The 15,573-nt window shown below is 42.4% G+C and overlaps 1 protein-coding gene across 2 annotated transcripts in view; it reads right to left on the bottom strand.

Annotated features, from left to right (window-relative positions):
- ADAMTS17 (ADAM metallopeptidase with thrombospondin type 1 motif 17) overlaps positions 1–15,573 on the bottom strand; it is a 388,819-nt gene that overhangs the window by 135,335 nt on the left and 237,911 nt on the right. Inside the window, exons 11-12 of one of the 2 annotated variants that reach the window (XM_065906211.1) lie at positions 3,092–3,193; positions 1,961–2,106 (exon numbers count right to left, since the gene is read on the bottom strand). In XM_065906211.1, the coding sequence (XP_065762283.1) occupies positions 1,961–2,106; positions 3,092–3,193 (248 nt within the window). The remainder of the gene's footprint in view (positions 1–1,960; positions 2,107–3,091; positions 3,194–15,573) is intronic. The other variant, XM_065906212.1, reaches the window with a different exon arrangement.

The raw sequence follows: 15,573 nt of genomic DNA, 5'->3' as shown, positions 1-15,573 counted from the left end.
TAACATCAAGAGGGGTCATGAATTAAATACAGACCATGTACTCCATGTGGATCCCCATGGATTGTTCCAATTTTTAGATAAATAAACCGGTAACAGTCACATGTTGCTATGAAAAGTGGCCCTGGGATTTAAAGTCTAGCTCCTCCTACTGGATCTACTATACCTACTATACTCTACTTCCTCTCACGGAGGAAACTGAGAAGCAGAGAAAGAAGGATCCGCCTTGAGGTCACAGGACCAATAACCAACCAAACCAGGCCCAAATCTCCATACCATGATTCTAAACCCAGAGCTCTCTTCTTCTGGGCCAGAGGTGGAACTATTTTAACATCATCACAGAGCAACGGAAAAACAGAAACCAGTATTAATTTCTCACCACTAAGCTAAATATCTCTTCTAATCATCTACCCACCTATGATGGCTAATTTTACATAACAACTTGACTGGCCATAGGGTGCCAAGATTGAAAACTATTCCTGGGAGTGTCTGTGAGTGTATTTCTGGGTAAGATGCGCATTTGGATCAGTGGATTCCTAGAGCAGATGCCCTCCCCAGTGTGGGCCTGATGAGAACAAAAGCCCTCGCTGAGCTGATATGTTTACTCTCATCTTCTCCTGCCCCTGGAGTGATATTTACACACGTGCTCCCTGGTTCTCTGGCCTTCATACTGAATTACACCTGGGCCTCCAGCTTGCAGGTGGCCGATCAAGGGATTTCTTAGCCTCCAGGACCATGTGAGCTGATAATAAATCATATGTATATGGCTATGGGTCCTGCCTCTCTGGAAAATTGTAACATACCACCTATGCTTTTAACTAAGAACTCACTTCTAAAAGTTTAAATACCTACCTAGCATGCATCAGGTACTCTGCTAGGTGCTGGAAGGAGAAGTTTTAATAAGATACAGTACATAATGCCAATTCTTACGACGCTATCAGAGAGTACAGTGTTCTCGGCATTGCCTCAACTGTGAGCACAATCTCTGTAATCCAGAGAGTTTCTGCCTTGGCTGGACATTGGAATCACCTGGAGAGATTCACACATCTGACTCCTTGGCCCCACCTCCAGACTTTGTGATTTGATTGGTCTGGGATATACCTTGGGTGTCAGAATTTTTAAATACAAGAAGGGTTTGCTAATCACTCATTACTGTGATTTAACTGATGATATAAACCATTTCCTGTTAGTCATAATTTATAACTTTCTCATTTTCAAAATTAATGTAATGTAGTTAATGGCACACAAGATATAAAACAGATTATTTAAAGAAACAATAAAAGTTGGAAATTTCAAGAGAAGAAACATGCCAAACCTGTGATAATGGAATTGCCACAATTGAGGATAAGATCTAGCCCTGAGTTTTTCAGAGCAAATGTATAGAGGTGAACAAGGGTTATCATAGGTGAACAAAGTGTCATCATAGTTAATAAAAGGAAGTCTATGAAGGGGAAAAAAAAAACAACCCAAAATGTTATCTTCTGTCAGCTCTAACAGGACAGGTAAAAGATATTTGGATACACAAGAGCAGAACCCACAAAGGCTCTGTGACTTTTCAACAGCCAGGCTGCTCCCAGTTCAGCTCTTAGCCAATTTGAAAGTCAGCCCTGTTTTCCCGAAGGTCTGCCGGCTTCCCTGGGATGACCCTCGTCTAAGGCAGCCACGAAGCAGGCCAGGAGGGATTGTCATCCAGCTGTCTCGGGAAACGGTTCTGCCACGGCCCACGCAAGGGAGACGAGCCAGCTCCCCACAGGACTCACTGCCTCCCTGTCACAGAGAGAGCTCTGCTGAGCTGAGATGCCATTTGCGGTACACAAGGCCTGGCGCCCGGGACCTTTGCGAGTTCACTCTTCTTCAGCTCAAAGCCTCAGTGTGAGACAGACGCTGCTCTGCGTAGGCAGTGGGAGCTGCGGTTTGCACACCCTGCTCCAGGCACCCTGGAGAAGGCTGGCGGGGGACTTACGGAGGGTTGTCACATTTCCTCTGCCGGAAGCGGGCTCCCGTCCCACACGTGCGGCTGCACATGCTCCAGGCGCCCCAGGGGCTCCAGTCTCCGTCCACGTGCTCCGGGATGGGTGTCTTGCTCACGCACTCCCCCGCGCGGCACCACTGAAAGACAGCAGGGCGGCAAAGCTGCTCACTCACGGATGACCGAGGTCCACTCCAGGCGAGAAAGCACCATGCCCCCCAAGCCCCCAATTTTCATAATTTACACAAAACAGACTATTTCAGGGCGTGTATGTTTGCTAACTTTGGTAACATTCCTTCCGTATCCAACCTGACATTTCTGAGGCTCTGGGGTTAGGATTTTGCCCTACATGACATGATGTATCCGGTGTAGGTTCTCAAAACTCCCAGAAGAAAAGGATGAATGCACATGGCTCACAGAGAGACTTCACCTTCTGCAAACTGTTTAGCGTGAGTCTTTCTGGAAGGCAGTATTTCCTGGCTCTGTAGTTCTGAACTTCAGATTTGGGATTGGTGCTGGGAGATGACACAGCTAGGGCCATGTGGGAGAACCACGGCTCTTTCTGAGGATAAGGGAAAGCCAGTCCTCGAAAATAATTTCCCAAAGTGTGCAGCACAACCCCGGGGGCACAAGATGTGATTAAATAGTCCAGATCATAGCCCCTCTCTCAGTTCTTACAGTAAGACTAAAGAGAAAGCTTCAGACTGTGGTGGCCGGCCCTGACCACCTCTAACACTTCAGTCTCTCCTGTTAAAGAAGATCAGTGTGAGGGCTGGTACACTTCACCTCTAGCACCGTTCTCATTAAAATCATCTTATGACAGCGACTTGTGCATGGCAAGTAATCCTGTTTTTCCATTTATGGTCTGCTGATATAAACATTTTAAGTAAATTCACTCATGTAACGAAAGCAGTTAATTTAATAAAAGTATTGAGTAAATGATTCTTGTATAAGAGGAAAGGAGAGAGGTGAATGTGTCCCTCCGTGCCTGAAGTGGGCTCCAAGGCATTTCTAGGGTGGCCCGGGGCATGTCAGGGACTCCTGAGTGCACTTTCCAGAAGAGGTGCCAATGTGCAGAGGACATGGGACTGGCTGCCTGCTATGGGCAGTGGGAAGCAGGGTTACCTTGTCTGCCCCACACTCTGTGCCATCCAGGGGAGGGTCCAGTTTGGTCTTGCAGGACGTATCTCCTTCCACCAGGCACCACAGTCCAGCGCACATCAGATGCTGCTGACAAGGGAAGGAACGTGACTGCCGAGAACTTTGCACTCAGGTCACAGCAGGGCCAGAGGCGGGGCCCCCTGATCGGTTTGGATTTGGGATATGAAGCATGAGGGGAGGAGGAAAGGTCATGAATCTGCATGTCAAAAAAATAGATGCTTCATTTCAACTAGATCATTTAGCTCGACAAAATTCCATGCATTTACTCCTAGGAGGGTGGGTCTCATGGGGGTTGAGCTCAGCAGTTCCTGAACTAGCTATTGAGGGCCTAGGAGGTGTCTGGCACAGGCTGGAGTCTGGAAGCTCTTAACAAGTAGACACATTCAATGTAGGAAGGTATTAATACAAGGCAGACTCCCACACGTCACGCAGAGCACACGGGAAAAGAACTGCAGCAAGCAAGCCTCCTCAGGGCCGGCTGGCTCTGGAGCTGAGGCTGATGCAGCAGCTGTGTGACCTCAGGAGACAGAGTCCAGCAGGCGATGTAGGCTCAGGGCCACCCTGGGCTTAGAGAGGCAAGCTTCAGTCCTCCCCAAGGTCACCTGCTTTCTAGCTCAGCTGAGCCACGTGTGATTTCTTATAGTATTGCACCTACAGAAATTTCTTACCATCCATGAATATACAATGAAAATAATTCTGCTGAAACAGCAACAGGCATTTAAAAACAGACTCCCACTTGTATTAATGGGAAACTCAGACACGAGAAAGTGTTCAGAAGGAGACAATGTACCAAAATAACTGAAGCAAGCGTAGGCCAGTGTCCTCCCCATCTGCCTTGGTCTCTCCTGGAGGACAATGTCTGCAGGACCTGCTGTCTCCCTGACTTCGCTGTTGTTAGGAGCTGTCCTCTGGCCAGGGAGCAACCTCGACCACAAGGGACGGAGGACACCCATCTCCTGGGTGAGAGGCTCCGAGGGTTCCAGGGGTGGAATGTTGTCCAGACATAGTGCACCTTGCCTGATTCCCCCCTCACCTCCCTGCACCCTCAAGGGCTTCCAGTGATCACTTCCCAGATAAACTCCTTGCACCCAAACCCTCGCCCTGTGGTCTGAAAATTGAGAACAGATGTACTGAAGGCTCTTGAAAGACACAGTACTTCCATGATGTCAGAGCCAATCAGGGTGACAAGATCTGAGGGGAGTGGGAGAAGTCCCCTTCCAGGACCTGACCCAGGACCTGCAGGCACACCTCGGGCAGGGTGACGGTTAAGGGTCCCCTTGTGGGCTATTGAGGGTGTGAGGGCTCAGTACAGAGGCTGGTTGTTCCAAGTAATTGTGAACATCTGCTCAGAGGAGAGTGCAACTGTGCTGTCCAAAGTCAGAAAATGTTTAGATGTTGAAAGGACAGAAACAAAGGTGCAAAGGGAGGGAAAGCAGAGGCGCCGGGCTTGACGATGAGCTCAGAGCAGCCCACAGTCCTTTCTGATTTTTCAACTATGTTGGAGCTGCTCTGTGACCTTAAAGACACTGATGAGTTGAGCGAAATTTTGCACAGTGGGATTAGGAAAAGCCCCCACATTCCCATGACTGTCTGCCCCTCAATGGAGCAGTAACAGGATGAGCAGCTGGAGCCCAGCACCGGCTGGTCCCATAAAGACTGACAGCATCTCGTTAAATATGTGATCTCCTGCACTTTGACCTGAGAGCTCTTCCAGAGGGTGGGGTCAGTGTGTGGACACGTGTTCATGAAACAAGGCGGGCCCAGGAGGTGAATTTATGGGGAAGGAGTGTTTGGGATTAGGAGACCTAACTGCCTATTAGAAGAGAGAGGAAGACTGGTGCAAACTGTTTATTACAAAATTTATAGACAGTTTAAATCCCCAGGTCGGTAGGTGCCCAATATGCTACTGGAGATTGGTAGAGAAATAACTCCAGAAAGAATGAAGGGATGGAGCCAAAGCAAAAACAATACCCAGTTGTGGATGGGACTGGTGACAGAAGCAAAGTCCAATGCTGTAAAGAGCAATATTGCATAGGAACCTGGAATGTTAGGTCCATGAATCAAGGCAAATTGGAAGTGGTCAAACAGGACATGGCAAGAGTGAATGTTGACATTCTAGGAATCAGTGAACTAAAATGGACTGGAACGGGTGAATTTAACTCAGATGACCATTATATCTACTACTGTGGGCAGGAATCCCTTAGAAGAAATGGAGTAGCCATCATAGTCAACAAAAGAGTCTGAAATGCAGCTCTTGGGTGCAATCTCAAAAACGACAGAATGATCTCTGTTCATTTCCAAGGCAAACCATTCAGTATCACAGTGATCCAAGCCTATGCCCTAACTAGTAACTCTGAAGAAGCCGAAGTTGAACAGTTTGATGAAGACCTACAAGACGATGTCCTTTTCATTATAGGGGACTGGAATGCAAAAGTAGGAAGTCAAGAAACACCTGGAGTAACAGGCAAATTTGGCCTTGGAGTATGGAATAAAGCAGGGCAAAGGCTAATAGAGTTTTGCCAAGAGAACACACTGGTCATAGCAAATACCCTCTTCCAACAACACAAGAGAAGACTCTACACATGGATATCACCAGATGGTCAACACCAAAATCAGACTGATTATGTTCTTTGCAGCCAAAGATGGAGAAGCTCTACACAGTCAGCAAAAACAAGACCTGGAGCTAACTGTGGCTCAGATCATGAACTCCTTATTGCCAAATTCAGACTTAAACTGAAGAAGGTAGGGATAACCACTAGACCATTCAGGTATGACCTAAATCAAATCCCTTATGAATATACAGTGGAAGTGAGAAGTAGATTTAAGGGACTAGATCTGATAGACAGAGAGCCTGATGAACTATGGACAGAGGTTCGTGACATTGTACAGGAGACAGGGATCAAGAAAAAAGATCATGGAAAAGAAATGCAAAAAGGCAAAATGGTTGTCTGAGGAGGCCTTACAAATAGCTGTGAAATGAAGAGAAGCGAAAAGCAAAGGAGAAAAGGAAAGATATTCCCATTTGAATGCAGAGTTCCAAAGAATAGCCAGGAGAGGTAAGAAAGCTTCCCTCAGTGATCAATGCAAAGAAATAGAGGAAAATGACAGAATGGGAAAGACTAGAGATCTCTTCAAGAAAATTAGAGATACCAAGGGAACATTTCATGCAAAGATGGGCTCAATAAAGGACAGAAATGGTATGGACGTAACAGAAGCAGAAGATATTAAGAAGAGGAAGCAAGAATACACAGAAGAATTGTACAAAAAGGATCTTCACAACCCAGATAATCACGATGGTGTGATCACTCAACTAGAGCCAGACATCCTGGAATGTGAAGTCAAGTGGGCCTTAGGAAGCATCACTATGAACAAAGCTAGTGGAGGTGATGGAATTCCGGGTGAGTTATTTCAAATCCTGGAAGATGATGCTGTGAAAGTGCTGCACTCAATATGCCAGCAACTTTGGAAAACTCAGCAATGGCCACAGGACTGGAAAAGGTCTGTTTTCATTCCAATCCCTAAGAAAGGCAATGCCAAAGAATGCTCAAACTACCACACAATTTCACTCATCTCACACGCTAGTAAAGTAATGCTCAAAATTCTCCAAGCCAGGCTTCAGCAATACGTGAACTGTGAACTTCCAGATGTTCAAGCTGGTTTTAGAAAAGGCAGAGGAACCAGAGATCAAATTGCCAATATCTGCTGGATCATCGAAAAAGCAGGAGAGTTCCAGAAAAACATCTATTTCTCCTTTATTGACTATGCCAAAGCCTTCAACTGTGTGGATCACAATAAACTGTGGAAAATTCTGAAGGAGATGGGAATACCAGACCACCTGACCTGCCTCTTGAGAAACCTGTATGCAGGTCAGGAAGCAACAGTTAGAACTGGACATGGAACAACAGACTGGTTCCAAATAGGAAAAGGAGTATGTCAAGGCTGTGTTTATTTAACTTATATGCAGAGTACATCATGAGAAATGCTGTGCTGGAAGAAGCACAAGCTGGAATCAAGATTGCCAGGAGAAATATCAATAACCTTAGGTATGCAGATGACACCACCCTTATGGCAGAAAGTGAAGAGGAACTAAAAAGCCTCTTGATGAAAGTGAAGGAGGAGATTGAAAAAGCTGGCTTAAAGCTTAACATTCAGAAAACTAAGATCATGGCATCTGGTCCCATCAACTTATGGGAAATAGATGGGGAGACAGTGGAAACAGTGTCAGACTTTATTTTTTTGGGTTCCAAAATCACTGAAGATGGTGACTGCAGCCATGAAATTAAAAGATGCTTACTCCTTGGAAGTAAAGTTATGACCAACCTAGATAGCATATTAAAAAGCAGAGACATTACTTTGCCAACAAAGGTCCATCTGGTCAAGGCTATGGTTTTTCCAGTGGTCATGTATGGATGTGAGAGTTGGACTGTGAAGAAAGCTGAGTGCCAAAAAATTGATGCTTTTGAACTATGGTGTTGGAGAAGAATCTCGAGAGTCCCTTGGACTACAAGAAGATCCACCCAGTCCATCCTGAAGGAGATAAGTCCTGGGTGCTTATTGGAAAGACTGATGCTGAAGCTGAAACTCCAATACTTTGGCCACCTCATGCGAAGAGTTGACTCGTTGGAAAAGACCCTGATGCTGGGAGGGATTGGGGGCAGAAGGAGAAGGGGACAACAGAGGATGAGATGGCTGGATGGCATCACCGACTCAATGGGCATGAGTTTGAGTAAACTCTGGGAGTTTGTGATGGACAGGGAGGCCTGGCTTGCTGCGATTCATGGGGTTGCAAAGAGTCAGACATGGCTGAGCGACTGAACTGAACTGAACTGAACTGAACTGAATCTTAACTTTTCTAATCATCAGAGTAAAAGTAGAATGAGGTCAGTCAAAGATTTCTTAAATAGAACACAAAAAGTACAAAATGTAAGGGAAAGAAACTGATGAATTTAAAAACGATATTAAATATTAAAATGAGCTGGGGTGGGGAGATGTTTAAATAAAGAACCTGTGTTTATCAAAAACAACTGTAAGAAAGTGAGAGATGTTTGCAATGGGAGAAAGATTTGTAAGGCACAGAACCAACAAAGATTTGTATCCAGAATATACATAAAACAAAAGCCAAAAACTCCCACTGATTAATCAAGAAAAAGGCCCAACAGAAAAATGAGCAGAAGATTTGAGTAAACATTTTACATAAAAGGATCTATACACATATAGGATGGACAGAAAACATAAAAGGATGCTCGATTCCATCAGTCATCAGAGAAAATCAAATTAAAGCCAACCAGCTAAAAAACAAAAATAAAACAAACAAAAAACCCCAACGAGCTACCTCTTCACACCCACCAAAATGGCTAGAGTGAGAGAGTTGGAGACAACAAGTGTCAGCAAGGATGTGATGCAAGAAGAACTCTTGTAAACTGATGATGAGATTCTTAGTTCCGTAACTTTGGAAAACTCTTTGGCAGTATTTACTAAAGCTGAAGAGAAGTACATTCTAATACCCAGCAATTCTACTCTGAGATATGGAGATATGTATCAAACAGAAATGTGTGTGTATGTTCACCAAAAGCACTGTCAAGAATGTTCACGGCCACAGAATCTGCATTAGTTCCCAAGATGGAAACAACCCAAACATCTGTCAAGGCAGAACAGATAAATAACGGTCTATTAGAACAATGGGACACTATTAGATCTCATTAATACAAAGTTCAAAATGATTAAGAGAAAACTATAGTGTTGGGAGTCAGGTTAAAAACAGCCAAGGAGGATGAGCAGGAAAAAAAATGACTTTAGAGCTGCAGCCTCTGAGCTCAGCTTGGCCACCAGCATTGCTGTGTGTCCCAGCCAAGCAATCACCCTCTGTGATTCCTTTTCACAGCTGGACAAATGGGGTGGACCACACCATGACTGTCACTGTGATGCCTTCTAGATGGACAGAAGACATGCTTTACAAATGACAAAATGCTCTGACATGTGTGATCCTGAGGCTCACAGCAGCCCCGGGAGGCAAGTGTGACAGAACTTTCTCTATTTTTTCCCACCTTTCCCCTTCTTTTGCTCCTTTGAGTAGATGGGTTTATTATTCATAAGTCCTGCAATAATTAGTAGTAAGCATTAAGGGTTCACTTTGGGAGGCTAAGTCAAGATACAGACAAAATACAGTTGATTTTCAATGTTGTGTTAGTTTCAGGTGTATAGTAGACTAATCAGTTATACATATATACTCTCTGTTAAATGCTTTTCCCATATAGATTGGACTTTCCCTATGGCTCAGTGGGGAATAATCAACCTGTAATGCAGGAGACACAGGAGCTATGGGTTCAATCCCTGTGTCGGGAAGATCCCTTGGAGGAGGAAATGACAACCCACTCCAGTATTCTTGCCTGGAAAATCCCATAGTCTGAGGATCCTGGTGGGCTACAGTCCAAAGAAGTCACAAAAACGTTGAACACAACTGAGCATAAGCACAGCCCATATAGATCATTACAGAGTATTGAGTAGAGTTCCCTGTGCTATACAGTAGGTCTTTATTAGTTATTTATTTTATATACAGGAGTGTGTATAAGTCTTTCCCAACTTGGCCGTCACCACTTTTGCCCCCTGGAAACAATAAGTTTGTTTTTTACACTTGTGACTCTATTTCTGTTATATAAAGAAGTTCACTTGCACCATTTTTTGGTGATGTCACATGCGACATCATATGCAATGTCACATGTGACATCATATAAAGTGATGTCGCATGATATTCGTCTTTTTCTGACGTACTTCAGTCGGTATGACAACTCTAGGTCCGTCCATGTTGCTACAAATGGCATTATTTTGTTTTTTTTTCTTAATGACTGAGTAGTATTTCATTGTATATAACTTCCACATCTTCTTTATCCTTTCCTCTGCTGATGGACATTTAGGTTGCTTCCATGTCCTGGTTATTTAAAACAGTGCTGCAATAAACACTGGAGTGCAGGTATCTTCAAATTATGGTTTTCTCTAGATATATGCTCGGGAGTGGGACTGCTGGATCATATGGTCATTCGACATTAAGTTTTTTAAGGAACCTCCAGATTGTTCTCCATTATGGTTATACCAGTTTACATTCCCACCAACAATGTAAGAAGGTTCCCTTTTCTCTACACTGTCCAGTATTTATTGCTTGTAGATTTTTTGACGATGATTTTCTGATCAGTGTGAGATGATACTTCACTGTAGTTCTGATTTGCATTTCTCTAATAATTAGTGATACATAATATGTTAGTTGCTCACTTGTGTCCAACTCTTTGTGACACCATGGACTGTACCCTGCCAGGCTCCTCTGTTCATGGAATTCTCCAGGCAAGAATACTGGAGTGGATTGGCATTCTCTTCTTCAGGGGATCTTCCTGATCCAGGAATCGAACCCAGGAGTCTTGCATTGCAGGCAGATTCTTTACCATCTGAGTCACCAGAGAAGCCCAATAATTAGTGATGTTGAGCATCTTTTCATGTGCCTTTTGGCCATCTGTATGTCTTTTTTGGCAAAATGTCTATTTAGATCTTCTGTCCTTTTTTTTGCTTGGGTTGTTTGTTTTTTTGATATTGAGCTGTGTGAGCTATTTGTATATTTCCCACTTTTCCAATGAAGAGGTAGATGTTTGCAGACTTTAAGGGCCCTGAGCTGGGTCAGAAACACAGGACTGGGAATTCACTTATCAAGATTTATATTCTCATTCTTGACCCATGTGGTGCCTATACAGGTGCATTCATTTCATAAAAACTAATCAAGCTCTAAACTTAGGGATTTGTGTACTTTTCTGTATGCATATTATAATTCAATAAGACTATTACATAAATAAATAAATACTTAGACTGGTGATAGAAGGTTATCTGGACTTATCACAGGGGAGAAGCATGTAAATCAGAGCTTCACAAGGAAATACAAGGGAATACAAATAAACCATATGTGCTGGAAGTCATATCTCAAAGCTGGAAAGAGACTCTAAATGTTGAGCAGTCCTTGTAAGTTGGGACACACACACACTCTCTCTTTCTCTCTCTCTCTCTTCTCATAAGGAGAGTTCCTGCTAGGATGAAAACAGCCCTGCTTCTTCCTGACATGAACATCCTACAAATACCTGGTCCAGGAATAACTCAGAGGTGAACAACAGTAGGTAAGAAGCAGTACAGGATATAACTAAGATACTACAAATAAAAAAGAAAAAAACAGGAGGGAGAAAGCAGATGAAGAATACTCATCAGACAATATGATCATGGAATGGCTAAAATTAATTAATGTCCAAGCATAGTACTATTAAAGTTTTAAAAACACAGTAGTTGTGTCTTTTTTTTGCATTTGCAAAAAGTCAATACACAAGGACTTAGGAAAAAGATGGTCTTGTCAAAGGAGATAAAATATGAGCTATTAGAACTTGATCAAGAAATATAAGAGAAAATAAAGTCAGATGACCAATGATGAAAGCAGCATGAAGAAGAGATATACCACTGAACACACAGGGAGGTACACAGAGTTAATGATTGAAAAAAAGTGAATATAATGAAATAGAAATGAACAAATAATTTAAAATGATTAAGAGGAAACAACAGATATTGAAGACACATAAAGGAGAGCTGACATAAGCATAAGTGGGAGGCTGGGAGGAGGGGCTTTCTCTTTTCCACTTTCCCGATGAAGAGGCAGATGACTGTTGAGGTCAAGGACCCCATACTGGGTCAGGAGCATGGGACTCCTAAAGAGTAGAACTAAAGTGATACAACAGGAAAAGTATTTGAATATAAATTCAAGATCTATCCTTAAATGAAACAAGATCTCAGTCTCAGATTGAAAGACAAAGCTCTGTTTCAGGAAAAAAGGTTAAGAATGATGAATACAGACGCAAGTCCTAATAAAGTTGACCTCAGAGATAAAGCAAAAATACATTTTAGGCAGCCAGAGCCTCTTTTCCCACCCTCCCAAAGAGAAAGCAGTTCACAGATAATGGAGAAAGAAAGATACTAGGCTAAATGCTCATTCCTCTGCAGCAGCATTCACTGCCAGAAGACAGTAAAGCAATGCTTAGAGAAACACAAAGAAACAAATTCAATCCAAGAAATGTCTAATAACTAAACCTCTGCTCAAGTATTTAGGTAACAGGAAAACATTTTTGAACATATAAAGAGTTAAGTCCTCTTTCGGTAAAAATACTAGAGGGTGAACTTCACTCAACAAAGACATTAATGGAAAACTCATGATAAAAGGATTGGAAGTAAACATTGATAAAAGCATTGAAGGAAACCAATGGAGGACTGAAGCTGGAGAACAGAATGCAGATATAAACCCAGGTGAGGCAGGAAAAAAATGATAAAAACAGGCTGGAAAAGAAGGCGCGGAGGGGTAGGGGCAATAGGAGATTGTCCATATCTCCCAATTTTGTCAACTTTTCTAGCTGGGGAAGGAGCAAAATGTAACAGACAAACATAATAACTGAGATATAAGAATTTTAAGGGCTTCCCTAGTGGCTCAATTGGTAAAAAAAAAATCTGCCTGCAATGCAGGAGACTTGGGTTCGATCCCCAGGTCAGGAAGATCTCCTAGAGAAGGAAATGGCAACCCACTCTGGTACTCTTGCCTGGAGAATTCCATGGACAGAGGAGCTGGGCAGGCTATCGTCCATAGGATTACAAAGAGTTGGACATGACTGTGTGACTTATAAGACTTATAAGTGAACCTATAAGAATTTTAAAGATAAAATGTTAACCACTAATAAAAATAATTAAATTGAGTGGTGGAGGGAATGGAAAGGAGGTGGAAAGGCATTGATTTCATCATGTTCATGGAGTGAGGAAACAGTAGAAACTCTAAAGAGAAGTGTGCCCGAGGCACTTGTGCTTCCAGCAAATGTCAGAATAGATACCCTGTGGGATGCAGGGCCGCTCCTCTACTATACAAACATAGGTATTGTAGTAAAACATAATTCTTACCGCTGAGCTCATCAGAAGTAAAAAGAACTATTCAAGGAAGCAAACACAGAATACACACACAATTGTATTTATACATACAAGCTTACTCCAATCCGTGGTTATACATAGTTATAAACATATTCCAAACCATGGTAAGCACATACAAGGGGTGTGTTGCGCTGAGGCCCAGCTCTGATCTTCACACTAGACTTGGGAGAATAAGTTCTGAACTGGTGGCAAGCTCACAAGATCTACCTGAGATCCCCCGATTACACCAGGGAACCTGGAAGAGTATTAACCTAAAGTCCAAAAGGATTGGTGGCCTCTCCTGGCTTTGGTTGAGATAAATATAAATTCTCCCTGAAAGAAACAACTATCACTCAGGCTATCAGAATTTCCTGGTTACCTTCAATAAAGGTAAACTCACAATCAAGCATAGAAACATGAGTGACAGCTGGCAGAAACAATAAGCAAAAGATTTAAGTTCTCAAAGTGTTTATATAATAGAATTATCAGATACTGAATATATAATCAGTTCAGTTCAGTAGCTCAGTCATGTCCAACTCTTTGTGACCCCATGGACTGCAGCACGCCAGGCTTCCCTGTCCTTCACCAACTCCTGGAGCTTGCTCAAACTCATGTCCATGGAGTCGGTGATGCCATCCAATCATCTCATTCTCTATCATCTCCTTCTCCTCCTGCCTTCGATCTTTCCCAGCATCAGGGTCTTTTCCAACGAGTCAGTTCTTTGTATAAAGAATATACATTAACTCTCTATAAAATATCTTAAAAAATAGAAGATGAGATCACATAAACAAGCTAGCAGCAATAGACTATTGAATATGATCAGGCAAATTTGGGGGGAAAACCTAGAAAGAACTTTTGAAAGTCAAATATATTAAGAAACTTGTAAGATCTACATAAAAAAGAAAATTTTAAAATTCCCCTGAGGAGGGGCCAATTCCTTTACATCTTGAATGGATGTAAAGGAACACTATATATAAAATTATATATTTTCCCTAAGTTAATCTACAAAATAATGTAACAATTTAAAATACCAATGCAAGTTAGAACCTAAAAAGCAGATTCTAAAGACCATATGGAAAAACAAACAAGAAATAACAGCCAGTAAAATTTTGAAACAGCATATGTTTAGTGTATTAAAATATTTTATAAAGTTGCAGTTATGTAAATATTAAGAAGCATATGATTACATTAGTAGAAGAGACTGGAAAATCCAGAAATATTTTTAAAATATAAGATACACAGAAATGTAAAGATAGTGTTTCAAATTTATGGGGAGAAATGAATTATTCAATAAATGGTATGAAGCACCTGAGTAGCTATCTGGAAGCAAAGTGAGGTTAGACCCCTATCTCATACCTTACAGTAAATAAATGATCACTGGATCAGGATTTAAACATAAAAATTAAATAAAAAAAAATTAAAAAATAAAAATAAAAATATGAGAAGTCATGAAAATTAAATTTATTTATAGTTTAGGAGTGGGAAAGACCTTTCTAAACATGGTTTAAAACCCAGAAGCCTTAAAAAGAGATTTATATATTTCGCTTTACACACACACACACTTCTGCCTGACATAAAATAAGATAAAGTAAAACACAAACTGAAAAAAACACCATTTGCAACTCATATTTCAGCTACAGTGCCAATTTCCTTAATAATTAAAACTTCCAACAAATTACTTTCCAAAAATTAACAATCCAATATAAAAAAAGGTTTAAGAAAACAGTTCACAGAAAAAAGAATACACCTGACTTTTTAATATATGAAGAAATGCTCAAACTTATTATGAGAGAAATGCCTTTCAACTCGCAACAAGCTCATTTCTTGAACGTTCAGACTGACACAGCTCAGACAGCCTGGGAGGTGTGGGGATCGGGTGGTCCTCAGAGAGCTCAGGCCAGGGAAGGGACCAGAGCTAAATTATCTTAACAGACAGCCAGGACATCACTTGCCATATTCTTTCCCACCCTTGTGAAGTCTTTCCTCCTCTTGTCCATGCCCCCCAGGAAGAACCCATCGGGGTTCTAAGAGAGCTCCCACCTAACTGGTCCTGCGGGTGACAGGCCCAGGGGTCTCGCCTCCACCCTCCACCTCTCCATCCTGAACTCCTGGGGAACATCAGCTGTGTCTGCCTCCTCATCCCATTAGCCCACAACTGGCAGCACAGGGTACAGACCCAGAGACGATGTGCTGAGTGAGTGAACGAATGAATGAATAGATAAATTCACATGTCAAGCAATGCAAGGCTTCAGCAGAGAGAGAGAAAGGTGACACGTTCTAAGAATTTACTCAGTCCAGGCATCAGGCTAAGAGCTCTACCAGGATTCCTCATTACTACTTACACAATGCCATGAGACAGAGACTATCACTACTCACATTTTGCGATGAGGAAATAGAATGTGAGCTGCCCAAGCCGCAGGACCAGGATCTGTCCTGACCCTAGAACACACTCTTATCCACTGGTTACACTGCCCATGGGTCCTCAA

Source organism: Muntiacus reevesi, chromosome 15, assembly GCF_963930625.1.
Source record: "Muntiacus reevesi chromosome 15, mMunRee1.1, whole genome shotgun sequence".
Lineage (NCBI taxonomy): Eukaryota > Metazoa > Chordata > Mammalia > Artiodactyla > Cervidae > Muntiacus > Muntiacus reevesi.
This window is presented reverse-complemented; position numbering and strand designations above follow the sequence as displayed.